This window comes from Lynx canadensis, chromosome D3 (genome assembly GCF_007474595.2).
Source record: "Lynx canadensis isolate LIC74 chromosome D3, mLynCan4.pri.v2, whole genome shotgun sequence".
Classification (NCBI taxonomy): domain Eukaryota; kingdom Metazoa; phylum Chordata; class Mammalia; order Carnivora; family Felidae; genus Lynx; species Lynx canadensis.
The window spans coordinates 71,341,920-71,355,792 of NC_044314.2; the positions used below are offsets into that span (position 1 = coordinate 71,341,920).

Below are 13,873 nucleotides of genomic sequence, written 5' to 3' on the forward strand. Positions count from 1 at the left end.
GGGGGTGGCGCCTGGGTGGCTCAGTCGGTTGAAAATCTGACTTCAGCTCAGGTCATGATCTCGCCGTTCATGAGTTTGAGCCCCACGTGGGGCTCTGTGCTGACAGCTCAGAGCCTGGAGCCTGCTTCGGATTCTGTGTCTCCCTCTCTCTCTGCCCATTCCCCACTCACGCTCTGTCTCTGTCTCTCAAAAATGAATAAACGTTAAAATAAAAAGAATTTTAATGTTTATTTATTTATTTACTTTTTGAGAGAGAGAGAGAGAGAGAGAGAAAGCATAAGTGGGGGAGGGGTAGAGAGAAAGGGAGACAGAATCTGAAGGAGGTTCCAGGCTCTGAGCTGTCAGAGCCCAATGTGGGGCTGGAACTCATCAACAGCGAGATCATGACCTGAGCCAGTCAAAGTCAGACGCTTAACTGACTGAGCCACCTAGGCACCTCTAAGTTAAAACTCTTTTAATATGATTTTCCTGTTCTTCTCTGACTATAGTAAGGTGGTTGAATTTCAGATGGAAATTAATATTTGAGAATAATCCATGGGAAGAATTTTCATCTGTATTTTCATTGAGAGGGAGAGAAATATGAGAGAAGTGACTTGAGAATTGAGGTACATGTTTTAAATTGGTTAATGGAAATGGTCTCAATAATACCTTATGATTACTTGAAATTCAACAGAAGCAAAGAAGTAACACAAATTGATTTTGCAGCCAACTCAATTGTGCTGCATTGTAGAAGGGGAGACTGCTAGACTATAATCAAAATTGGAACTAAGCTAATCATCAACATAGAATTTATTTCTAAAGTAGATATTTAGAGATTCAAAATGTTTTTATAAGCTATAAAGCTAAGTTATGCAAATAAAATAGTTAAAGGAAATATCCTTATTTAGCATGGACAATTTTAGTACAGCAATCATTTAGTAGAGGAAAATAGACTGTGTTTCTATTTTTGTAGACCTCAGTTTAAAAATACTTCGAGAAGATAAAAAATGTCCGGGGTCACTGCATATTATCAAATGGTAAGTAATTGAAATTCGCAAAAGTAGAACAACATTATTTTTATCGTGGTTGAAATTACCCATAAGACTGTTTGGGAAGATCATTTCCTTAAAACCATTTCTTTCTTCTTTCTCTTTTTCTCTCTCTCACTTTCCTTCCTTCCTTCCATTTTCTTCTCCTTCCTTCCTTCCTTTTTCTTCCTTCCTTCCTTTTTCTTCCTTCCATCTTTTTTTCCACAATTTCCTAGAAATTTATAACAATTATTTCGTATAATTTTAAGGTATTGATTTAGTTTATTTTTTTAAGAAAATGGACTTGTACAAGGATAGAAAAATATTTGGCTCCTGAAACAAATACAACACTATATGTCAACTAAACCTCAGTAACAAAAATTTTAAAAAGAGAGAAAAATAGCAGTCAAAATTTGATTACTCATCACATGCATATCAGTATCCTAAACATTATGGGAAGAAAAAAGAAAAATAAGATGTAGTTCCCTACCTTAAAATTGCTTACCTATTACCTATAAAGTTCTATCAACATATTAAATGACACTGGGAGTTTTAAAAAAGTTTAAATGTAAGAGGTAAAATGATTACCAATTTAACGTACCTCAAAGCAAAGAATATGCTGTACTGGAAATTTTTTTGGCTTTTGCATCTGGTCCAAATTGACATCAAACATTTATTTCTTGACAGGATTCAAGGCTGTTTTGATGCTTTGGAAAAGAGATACGTAAGAATGTTTTTAAATTTACACCAAGATTAAAGACTCATCTTTTATCCCTTAAAAAAAAAGTTTAGCCTTTATTTTGTTGTTGTGTAATAAGGGTACCATTGCCTACATTTGCATTTCTGAAACAGTTTCTTTTTATTTTATGTCTTTGTTAATGTCTTGTTTTCATTAATTAGAAAGGAAACCCTCACTTTTCTCTTTTACATACTCATATCTTTTTGACCACAGAATTTCCTCTGAAGTCACTGGAAGAGATCCAGAGGATGTGGGACAGGGGAGACAAGAATCTGGCATTTAGCACATTGAATATGTTCAAAATAGTTGTGATTAAATTCACAGATATGAAAGGAAAAAATAGATTTGAATAAGTCTCGTTTTTATTCTATGTTGGTTATTTTGTTAACTATGTTTGGTGCATGTATATAATACATTCCCTCAAAATAGCTAGTATTGTAACTTAGAGTTTTAAAAAATGCAGCTGAATTTTAAGTGCATCAGATCTTTCTTGCTGTCCAAGACAGCTATGAAGGGTGTAAAATTTAGAGGCCCTGGTCCTAGTTGAAGAGACAAGATGTATATAAATTAACCTTCTGCCTGCGTCCCCTCCTTTTCCCCATCTATATCTTCTTTTAACTTCCTCAATTCCTATCCCTTTAAGAAATTTTGAGGTGACTAAGCCTTACATAGGATTATTTAGTTGCACTCATACATTTCCTTTTTCACTGAACAGTTATTATTTATGATTTATTCAACACTGACCTGGGGGACTGAGGGATACAAAATTAAAACAGATATGGGATTGTGCACACAAAGATTTTCTAGACCATGGCAGAAAATAAATGATATTCATGTGCACGGCTGATGATCAGCCATGATACACTGGCCCAGCTGTGCCTGTTGTTAAAATATTGAAATATCAGGTGGTAAATAGCTGCTTCGCTGAGACCCAGAATGACCCCCACCATGGCGTCCTCCTCACCTCATCACTGTCTCTTTTGGGATCTCCCCAGACTGATTCATAATCTAGCAATTAAAAGGTTAACATCTGGCCCAGGGGGAGCTTCCAGGAACCCAGCTCCAAGGCTAAATTGGCATCCTTTCCGATTGGCCCATACCTGTGCCATATTGTGCTGTTAAATGTTTATTTTTTTCATATTAGTTTGATATTTTTATGTAAAAATATCAGAAATATTTTGACTACACCTCTATCACAAGTATAAGTAACCATAATACTTATTAGAAATTGTTGCATGCTAAAGGAAAGATACTGATTGTTTACAATGGAAATATGGAAAAGGAGGGGTTATATCTAGTGAGGAGCATGAAGGAAATTTTCGGGAGAAAATGGCTTTTGAACTTTGAAAGCCTTTAGTATTTGGACAGGTTTAAATGGAGAATGCATACTGAATGGTGCTCATTCATTTTCCTTCAAATGAATTCCTTCCAACATTCTTCAGCATCCATCATTGACAGGCACTACAATATAGTTAAGAGCACAAGTTTTGGAATCAGTCTGAAGGAAATCCCATTTCTGCCACTTAACACCTGTATAATCTTGGGCAAGTACCAGCATCTTGGTTCCTCAGTTTCTTTATATACAAAATGGGGATAATAACAGAACTTACTCCTTAGGGTTGAGAATTAAATGGACTAATCTAAAGCACCAGTTTTCAACGTTTTTATTTTTATTTTTGGGACAGACAGAGACAGAGCATGAACGGGGGAGGGGCAGAGAGAGAGGGAGACACAGAATCGGAAACAGGCTCCAGGCTCCGAGCCATCAGCCCAGAGCCTGACGCGGGGCTCGAACTCACAGACCGTGAGATCGTGACCTGGCTGAAGTCGGACGCTCAACCGACTGCGCCACCCAGGCGCCCCTAAAGCACCGGTTTTCAAATGTGAGCTTGCATTAGAATCACCTGGAAGACAGTTAAAACACATATTGCCAGGCTCTACTCCCCAAAATTTCTGATGTGAGAATTTGCATTTCAGATAAATTCCAGATGATATTGAGACTGCTGGTTTAGGGACCATAATTTGAAACCACTGATTTAAATTTTTAGTACAATGCCTGGCACATAATAAAAACACATAAGTGTTAACTCTTTTTCCTCCCTCCATCCCTCCCTCTCTACTTTCCTCCTTCCCTTCCCCTTCCCTTCATCTCTCCCTCCTTCTCTCCTCCCACCTTCTCTTATTCTTCTTTCCCTCCTTTCTTCTTTTCTTCATTCCCTCTCTTCCTCCCTTCCTTTCTTACCTATTTAATCTGTGCCAGACATTGTACCTAAATACTGGATGAGAGAAAAATGTGATTCCTCCACTCAAGGAGGTTACAGTCTAATGGAGTCACTTCTTAAATAATTACAATGTTAGGTGTACTAAAATAGCAGTGTGATGTAAAAAGTTTATCTACCTAGTTTGATGGGTTTATTTTACTTAAATGATTACCTGTATGACTGAATCAATTAAATTTATTGTTTTGGGAGATTAAAAGACAACACCTTAGACGGATGGCCTAGGTTCTTAATAGTATTTATATTTGTTTTTCAGTTGTTAGTATCTTAATTTCCTACTAGGAAATAGTTAATGTTGTTGGTTTTTTTTTTTTTTTTTTAAGTTTTTATTTATGAGAGAGAGAGAGAGAGCACAAGCAGGTAAGGGGCAGAGAGAAGGAGAGACAGAATCGCAAGCAGCTTCTGTGCCATCAGCACAGAGCCCGATGTGGGGCTCAAACTCACAAACTGTGAGATCACAACTTGAGCCAAGATCAAGAGTTGAACATTTAACTGACCTAGCCACACAGGTGCCCCAGGAAATAGTTAATGTTTTAAAATTAGTTTGAGTAGGGGTGCCTGGGTGGCTCAGTCGGTTGAGTGTCCGACTTCAGCTCAGGTCATAATCTCGCGGTTTGTGAGTTGGAGCCCCGCGCCGGGCTCTGTGCTAACAACTCGGAGCCTGGAACCTGCTTCAGATTCTGTGTCTCCTCCTCTCTCTGCCTCTCCCCTGCTCATGCTCTGTCTCTCTTTGTCTCTGAATAATAAATAAAAATATTTAAAAAATTTTTTAAATAGTTTGAGTAAAGTCAAGTTTGAGTATCTAGAGATTTTGAAAGATGTTCTGTTGAAGATGATGATTATTTCTAGTTGTGAAATTTTAGGTGATTTTACCCTGTTTTCTTTGCAGTTCCTATTGTGCTTAAATTCTTTAAAGTAAGCATGTACGTATTTTTAGATAGCTATAAAAAAGAGACTATATTGTACATAGCCTCCTAATTTGTCTCATTCCCATTTTCAATCCCCTACCATTCTAACCCAGTGTCCACACTACATTCTTCAGAAATCTGTCTGATCATGTCAATCTCTTGCTTGAAAATCTGCCATGGCTATGTATGTATGTATGTACGTTTTATTTATTTAAGTAATCTCTACACCCAAAGTGGGGCTCAAACTCACAACCCCAAAATGAAGAGTTGCATGCTCTTCTAATTGAGCCAGCCAGGCACCCCATTTCCATGACTTTTAAAATAACATTGAGAGTCCTTCACAGAGAACCTGTATAATCTGGTCTACACCTGCCTTTCCAAGTCATCACTCTCACCATTGCTAACCATAGTCAAGCCACACAAGGATTCTAGAACATGCCAAATGCCTTTTCCTTTTGTTGTAGTATTCTTTTTTGCCTGCAAAATTCTCTTCACTACACATACCTTTTACCTGGCTAACTCCAATGTATCTTTCAAGTCTCAGCCTAAATATTTACTTTCCCAGAGAAGTCTTTCCTGGCACACAACCCCCTACCCCAGCCTAGATTGTCCTTTTGTTTAATGTTCTCAAGCACCTCGTGATGCTTTGTCATAGCAATTAACACGATTGTAATGATGTACCTATCTGTTTGCTTTTTTGTTTAATGTTTTCTCTCCTGTTGGTCTGCATGTTCCTTGAGATCAGTAGCCATTTCTATTTTTGAATGAATGAATGAACTATTAATCAAATAATTAATATAAAGTTTCACTGTATAGTCTTAAAAATAAATTGTATGCAGTAACCAAAATAGCCACACAGTGTCACTAAAGTTTTATTCCTCAGGGTGAAATAGGTGAATAATTTGATATGAAATTATCAGTCCAGAAATTTTCTTTTAATTTTTTTCTTTTTTAAAAAATTTTAACTAGGTTCCATACCCAATGTGTGGCTTGAACTCACAACCCTGAGATTAAGAGTCTCATTCTCTACTGACTGAGCCAGCCAGGCGCCCCTGGTCTGGAAAATTTCTAATTTGTATTCTAGTTTTTAAATTTTTATCAGAGGCTAGATTGTATCTCTATCTATATATTGGATTACTCTTTCAAGCAGAGAGAATCTGTTTATAGTAATATATATGCAGGTAGGACAAGGGGTTTTATAGACATACCAGACTTTAAAATTTTTTCTTTAGTAGATTAGTTTCAAAAGACAATTTTTTGGAGATACTTGTGGCATATTTAATGTTTAATAATAATGAATTATTTTGTGTATCTTTTGCTTCTTCAACTAAAATATAACTTTTAGAGAGTACAGATAGTATTTTTTTTTGCATCCTTCCTCTCCCCAGCAGAACCCTATGTATGTAAATTTATACACATTTGAATACATGAGTGAATTAGTATCCCTTTTTCAGATCTTCTACCCAAATCTTTGAATGTCTCTTAAATCATATTTTAATTAGCTTTTATTGAAAATAACAATAATATCTGTACAAGTATATAATAACAGTAGTTTTCTTTTCTCTTGAAGCTACACATGGCAGTACTTACAGTAAGTACACATTTAAAGACCAAGCCCATGTCTCTGTTGTCTTTTGGCAAGTAAAACATTAAAACAGTACTATCTCCACTTCTCCCTGAATTTCTTTATGTGTCCTATGACATTTTGGAATTAAAAAAAATAGAATCTGTCAGAAGTTTTTTTTTTTTTTTTAATGTTTATTTATTTTGAGAGAGAGAGAGAGAGAAAGAGAGAGGAGGGAATGGGAGAGGGGCAGAGAGAGAGGGAGAGACAGAATCCCAACCAGTCTCTGCACTGTGATATGAGGCCCCAGCTCACGAGCCGAGCCGTGAGATCATGACCTGAGCTGATACCATGAGTAAGACGCTTAACCGACTGAGCCACCCAGGTGCCCCGAATCTATCAGAAGTTTTAATAAAAGATCACAAATTATGTATTTCTTAGGTATGTTATAATACATGGGGGAGTATATAGGATATACTGTCTGCTTCATGTATTGGCCATCAGGCTTTCGTTTTTTGAGTTACTTTAAAGACTTGGAGGTTTTTGTTTTTGCAGTTTTGTAGACTTTTTGGAGTTTTGTGCGCTTCTGGATATAACATGGTATGTATAGTTAAGAATAGAAAGAAAATGAGAAGATACTATTGGGAGTCTTAGATATTTGATTTACTTAAGCATTTTTAATTCAGTATTCAGTGAGGAATAATCTAGTAAGTTTCAGAAATTAAATGTTGTTTATTTTTCCTTAAACAGCTTTACACAAATCCTAAGGAACCTGAGGTAAGAACATACATTGAGATGTGATTATACTTTATATTTACATGTTTACCTGCGTTGAGGCTATTGATTATGTTACTAGCTTACTGTGTGAGCAGAGTAACTCATTATGAGCTCTTTCAGTGTGTTTTGTTATGAACTTCACCAATTATTTATTATGAGATTTTAAAAACTACTTAGGGGTATTAAAGAAAAAGCATAGAGGAAAGCCTATTCCCTAACATTTAAAATTAAAAATCTCTGCCTGTATAAAATCGCATTTTATTATTTATTTTAACTGATTCTGAATCCTTTCTGTTTGTGGCCTTCTGGAAAATATGGCAGAATTCTAAACTTTTCTCCTTTTTGCCAATTAAATTCTCTTCTTTTTGACCTTTTCATAGATTTTTACATCTTCTTTTATCTCTAAACATCTTTCCTATCAAATCCTACTCATACTCAAGGCCAATTTATGTTCAAATCTCCCATAAAAGCCTCTTGGCCTATGCCGTTCACACTAATTTCTTCCTTCTCTAAATTTCTTTTCTAGCAAGACTTCACAATTTAACATTCTCCATTGATTCATGTAGATTACTTTATCTCTCCAACCAGATTTTGAATTCTTTAGGACAAGTGTCTTATCTTGTATTCTGTGTCCCAAAGTGAATTTCATAGTCCTGGGCATGTAATAGTTCCTTGTGCTACCTTGAATGGCAGCTGTGGCAATGATACAGAAATGGAAGGTGAAGGCCTCTATTCTTTCTTTTCATTCTGTTCTCTTTACTTCCCTCCTAACTTTTTTTCCTTTTCCCTTTCCCTTTTCTTTGCTTTCCATTTTCTTTCTTAAGCCTATGAATTTAGCCTAACTGATGGCATTCAAGACTAGATTAAGCATTTTTAGCTTTTAATATCCTTTTTGGGGAAGATTATAAATAGCTGTTTTAGCAAGGTGGAAGAAAGCTGGTACATACAGGTGGGTAACAATTCCTCAATCCCCAAACGACCACTTTTTATCTTTCTCTTATTTAGTTTCAAAATGCTTTTTTTTTTTCTTGTAGGTTTGGAGGGAAGTTTCCCAAACTAAAACCTTCTGATAAGTTGTTAATAAATTGGCCATTTTCTTAATGCAATTAATTATTTTGTTTTCTTATGTATACAAAACTCCTAGTCTGAAACCAGTGCTTTTGAGATAGTGAAATGCTGAATAAATTGGGCTTAACTGTAGAAAACTCTTAAAGTGGAGGGTGTATGTGGGGGTGCTGTTAAATGAGCTTTGATACAAGTAAAATAATGAAGTTAGAAAACAAAAGCTTATAAAATGAGGTGCTGAACTATCATTTATAACCCAGAAAAAATATTTAATATTTTGAATGCTTGCAGATTGTTCCATATAGCACTGATCCCTAACTTCTGTGTGTTCATGGCACACTTTTGATTACTAGAAATTTTAGTGTCACGTTTGAGGGTATTAAAAGACTCAAAAGAAGGTGAAACCAGTCAGCAATAAGTACAGTATAACTATGGAATAGCAATGTTCATAATGCCTAAAAGTATCCATGGGATTGCACTATTTTGTAGTTGCTGTTTAACATCAAGCCACTGATACAACTACTTACCTCCCTAATCTCATTTTTTTATATACTCACAAAACCACATTCCCACATAAACACAGTCTTTCTTTGGCGTTTATCTGATATTGTGCCATGTTTCTTGATTCATATCTATAGAAGTATATTCTTCCCTAAACAAAACTAAACAAACAATAGCAATATTAATATATACCTGAGGCAAAAGCATTTTACACATGGATTAAAATTTGTAGTGATTTTGTGAAGAGTCTCTCATGGAATAGTCGCGAACCTCTGTCTTAAATAAGTGTGCTTACCCAATCCAAGGGCCAATGGAGTTTTGTACAAAGTTGTGGTGTTCCTATACTTGCAGTTTTGTTCTGGTTGCTCCATTTCATGATAGAGATGAACTGACAGAGATAACTAAAATAGTGATGAGGTATAGTATAACTTTCCTATAGACACATACTACAAAATATGTGGAGAGTATTAATAAGATGTGTAAACCAAAATGTGAATATGTTAAGAAAAGGTTTACATGACTTAATGCATGATAAAACTGTAAAGAATGGCTAGGTTTCAGGGCACCTGGGTGGCTCAGTCAGTTAAGCGTCTGAGTTTGGCTCAGGTCATGATCTCACAGTTTGTGGGTTTGAGCCTCGCATTGGGCATCTTTGCTGATGGCTCTGAGCCTGGAGCCTGCTTCAGATTCTGTGTCTCCCTCTCTCTGCCCCTTCCCAATCATGCTCAGTGTCTCTCTGTCTCTCAAATATGAATAAACATTAAAATTTTTTTTTAAAAAAAGAATGGCTAGGTATCTTACTGTTTCACCATCTATTCCTATGTGCCTATTGAAGGTGGTCAGCATCCACTTTTAATAGATTGCTTCAAGAACTGAACTATACACGGTTCCTGTTTCTAGTCACAATTTGCTTTTAGAGACTTTGTTTAAAAAAAAAAATCCTTGGGGCACCTGGGTGGCTCAGTTGGTTAAGCATCTGACTTCAGCTCAGGTCATGATCTCACAGTTGGTGGGTTCGAGCCCCGCATTAGGCCCTGTGCTGACAGCTCAAAACCTGGAGACTGCTTTGGATTCTGTGTCTCCCTCTCTCTGTCTCTACCTTTCCCCTGCTCGCACTCTGTCTCTCTTTCAAAAATAAATAAACATTAAAAAAAAAAAAAAAACCCTTGTAGAGGGGCACCTGGGTGGCTTAGTCGGTTAAGCATTTGATTCTTGACTTTGGTTCAGGTCATGATCTCACATTTCTTGAGTTCGAGTCCTGTGGCAGGCTGTGTGCTAACAGCATGGAGCCTGCTTCAGATTCTCTGTCTCCCTCTCTCTCTCTGCCTCTTCCCTGTTCTCCCTCTCTTTCAAAAATAAACAAACATTAAAAAACAAGAAAGAAACCTCAGTGTTAAAAAATTCCTTATAAGGATGAAATCCTATTGAATATGAACTCTATTCTGGCTGAATATTTATTTATTCAGCATTTTTTTTAAAGTAGGCTCCAGGCCCAACATGGGCTTGAACTCACAACCCTGAGATCAAGAGTTGGATGCCTTACCAACTGAGCCAGCCAGGTGCCCCAATTCAGCAAATATTAATTGGGTTCCCTTTATGTGCCTAACACTGTTCAAGGTATAAAAACACAGAAGTTAATGGGATAAATAAGGTCTCTGTTCTCTGGAAGTTTGCATTCTTATGCGGGAGGAAAAACAATAAACAAAAACTAGCAAAAGAGTTTCAAATAGTCATAATGCTATGAAGAAAATAAAAGAAAAGTAGTGTGCTGGAGAGTGCCAAGGCGGGGAATGGAAGAGGAAGGATTGGAGGGCAGTCTATGGAAAGCCTTCAGAGCTAAGCATGAAGGGCCAGAGGAGTCAGCCTATGCAGGTCTGTGAGAGGCAATGGCACATAACTGGCAGAATAGCACAGGAGTTAACACTGTAGGTGTTGAAGTCAAATCCTTACTAGAATCATGTATAGTGAGGATAATAATAACTACCTCAGAGCATTGATTGCATAAGAATGAATAAATGTAGAGCATTTAGGGCAGTGCCCAAATATTATTATCATCAACTGGAGACAGCATGTTCCAGAGTATAGGTGTGCAAAGGCCCTAAGCCAGGAAGGCATCTTGTGTGTTCATGGACAGAAAGGGTGCCCTGAGCCTGGAATTTGGCAGGTGGGAGGGAAAGAAGCGAAAGATAAGGTCAGAAAGGTAGAGAGGGGACAGATGTGTAAGGTCTTGTGGGCTAAGGTAGTTTGGGATTTTATTCTAAGGGCAATAGGAAACTGTTGGGGGGTGTTTTAAACAAAGGAGTGACATGGTCTGATTTGTGTTTTCAAAAGCCCTCTGGCTATAGAATAGAGAATGAATTACTGGTCGAATAGTTTACAAGTAAGCAGGTCAGATGAAAAGAGAAGTGGTAAAAAGAAAGAGAGAAAGAGAAAGAAAAAGGAAAGAAAGAAAGAAAGAAAGAAAGAAAGAAAGAAAGAAAGAAAGAAAGAAAGAAAGAAAGAAAAGGGAAGAGAAGAGAAGAGAAGAGATAGTGGTGGTTTGGACAGGGAGATAATAATGGGTGGACTTGGGATATGCTTTGGAGAAAGGCCTGACAGGTCTTGCCAGTGTATCGGAATGTGGAGGGAGGAGAAAGGTTATACATTGCTGTTGCTTTGGTATCTGTGAATAGATTCAGTATGATTAACAGAAACCATCACTGAGTGGTTTAAAGGCCCATCTTTATTAGGCAACACATTAATCTGAAAAGCAGGAAAATATTTTATGAAATGTTAAGAAGAGACTAATGCCTGCTATAAATATATCTTTTGTCATAAATCAGTCAGATGGAAGTTATAAGAGGTTAGCATTCTGTGTAAAAAATTACAAACATAACTCTTTTATTAATTGCTTCAGGGGCCAAATAATAAAGTGTTAATAAAATCATCAGCTGCTAAAGGATCTCCTCTTGTTATAATTGAAAAAATAGAAGAACTCAGAGTATCAGAAAGCTAGAGTCTTTGTGAAACATGGGCAGGCAGGAAGAATAGGCATTGTTTGCTTGACAGGACAATTACACCCAGCATTAGCCAAGAGAGGATGTTGCGTATCTAGCCTGTCTGGGGGAAACGTGTCGCTGTAGGCACCTCTAGTGTCACACACCTCTCCTACTGTACTCATAAAACAGTCTTCTAAATTTTCTTTGATTTCCCAAGTAGACTGTCTTGCTAGAAAAATTTTTTTCTTTTAAATTAAGTCCACTGTGAATTAGTTGTTTTAGAATTTAAGCAGCATGAGCCAATTTCCCCAGGACCTGATCACCTGTGTTTAAGTTGTTTGCTAAGGTTTAAGAACAGCAGAGTTGGAAGACCAAGTCTTAGAGTAGAGAAAAGTAACAGAAACATTGAGACGTTTTCTGATCAATCTAACATCCTCATTCCCACAGTGTCAAGGAACAAATACTTAAACAGATGAATGAAGGGCATTTTTTGTGTTCTAACTTAAACTTATATCCTTTACCTGTCTTTAGGACCTTCTCTAGATATGTGGACAAACTTTACAATGTATCCGGACCAAACGTTTGCTTCAACTACTAGACAATCATTTTATTTTACATGGAGTATGTTTCTCATGAGGATGTGCCCCTTTTTATTTCTAGATTTGTTAACAGTGAGGGGAACAAATAGCAGTGGTATCTAGTTTTTAGTGCAGAATCAAAAAGCAAGATCTGAAGTCATAGATCCTGGTTCCTTTTTTTTTTAATATTTAATAAAATTTTTTAAGTTTATTTATTTATTTTGAGAGAGACAGAGACAGTGTGAGTAGGGGAGGGGCAGAGAGAGAGAGTGAAGGAGAGAGAATCCCAAGCAGGCCCCACACTGTCAGCACAGAGCCCAATGCAGGGCTTGAACTCACGAAACCATGAGATCATGACTCAAGCCGAAACTGAGAGTTCGACACTTAATCAACTGAGCCACCTGGGCACCCGGATCCTGGTTCCTTTTTGAATTTTTCTAGTTTTCCTGTTGCCATTCTAGTCTTCCTGGAATTACTGTAGTAGCCTCTTAATTGCTCTCATGGTTTCTCTTCTTCCCTCTGCACTATTAAAATAACCAGAGTGATCTTTAAAAAAATGCAAATCACTACCATGCTTAAAACACTTTAGTATACTTCTGGTTTACTTAGAATAAAATCCAAACCCCTTATCATGGCCAATAAGTCTCCACAATCCTCATCTCCTACACTCTGTCACTTGTTTATTCATCTCCAGCCACTTGGCTTCCTCTTTGACCCTGAAAGAGGCTTACTTCCCTACTTTAGAACTTTTCATTGCTATTGCCTCTGCCTAGGATACCTCCCCCTCCCCCAGATCTGCACATGACCTCCTTTTGTCACTGAGGCTCAATTCAATCATCATCCCTTCAGGGAGGCCATCTTTGGCCCTTCTAAACCAAATTAGCACCTCTCCCTTCAATTCTCTGTAACAGCTTTTTCTTCATATTCTGCACAGAATTTATTACTATCTGAAATTATTTTATTTGTTTATTTACTTATTGACTGTCTCTCTCACTAGGCTTTGTATTCCAGGAAAACAGGGACCTTTTTTGTCACGTTCACCACTTTAACTCCAGTGCCTAACACAAAGTAGACGTTCCATAAATATCTGTTACATGAATGAATGCATTCTCAACTGGTCTCTCTGTCATTTACCTGTGCTGGGTCAGATACTTGAATCTGTGTCTTAGTTTCTCCATCTTTGAAACACTAACAATAGAATTTGCCATCTTGGGGCACCCAAGTGGCTCAGTCGGTTAAGTGGCTGGCTCTTGATTTTGGCTCAGGTCATGATCTCACTGTTGGTGAGTTCAAGCCTTGCATTGGGCTTTACACTGACAGTGCGGAGCCTGCTTGGGATTCTCTCTCTCTCTGTCCCTCCCTTGCTCTCTCTCTCTCAAAATAATAAATCAACTTAACAAAATGAATTTGCCACCTAACTCATTTTTAGCATGGAGGAGAAAAATTAAGCTATATTTATATCTGGAAATATTACTCC

The 13,873-nt window shown here is 37.2% G+C and overlaps 1 protein-coding gene across 6 annotated transcripts in view; it reads left to right on the forward strand.

Moving 5' to 3' along the window:
- Positions 1-13,873, forward strand: part of HORMAD2 (HORMA domain containing 2) — an 83,730-nt gene that overhangs the window by 17,695 nt on the left and 52,162 nt on the right. For 5 of the 6 annotated variants that reach the window (XM_030336852.1, XM_030336853.1, XM_032595410.1 and 2 more), the window contains 4 exons: positions 953-1,016; positions 1,695-1,731; positions 6,504-6,524; positions 7,248-7,274. In XM_030336852.1, the coding sequence (XP_030192712.1) occupies positions 953-1,016; positions 1,695-1,731; positions 6,504-6,524; positions 7,248-7,274 (149 nt within the window). The remainder of the gene's footprint in view (positions 1-952; positions 1,017-1,694; positions 1,732-6,503; positions 6,525-7,247; positions 7,275-13,873) is intronic. The other variant, XM_032595408.1, reaches the window with a different exon arrangement.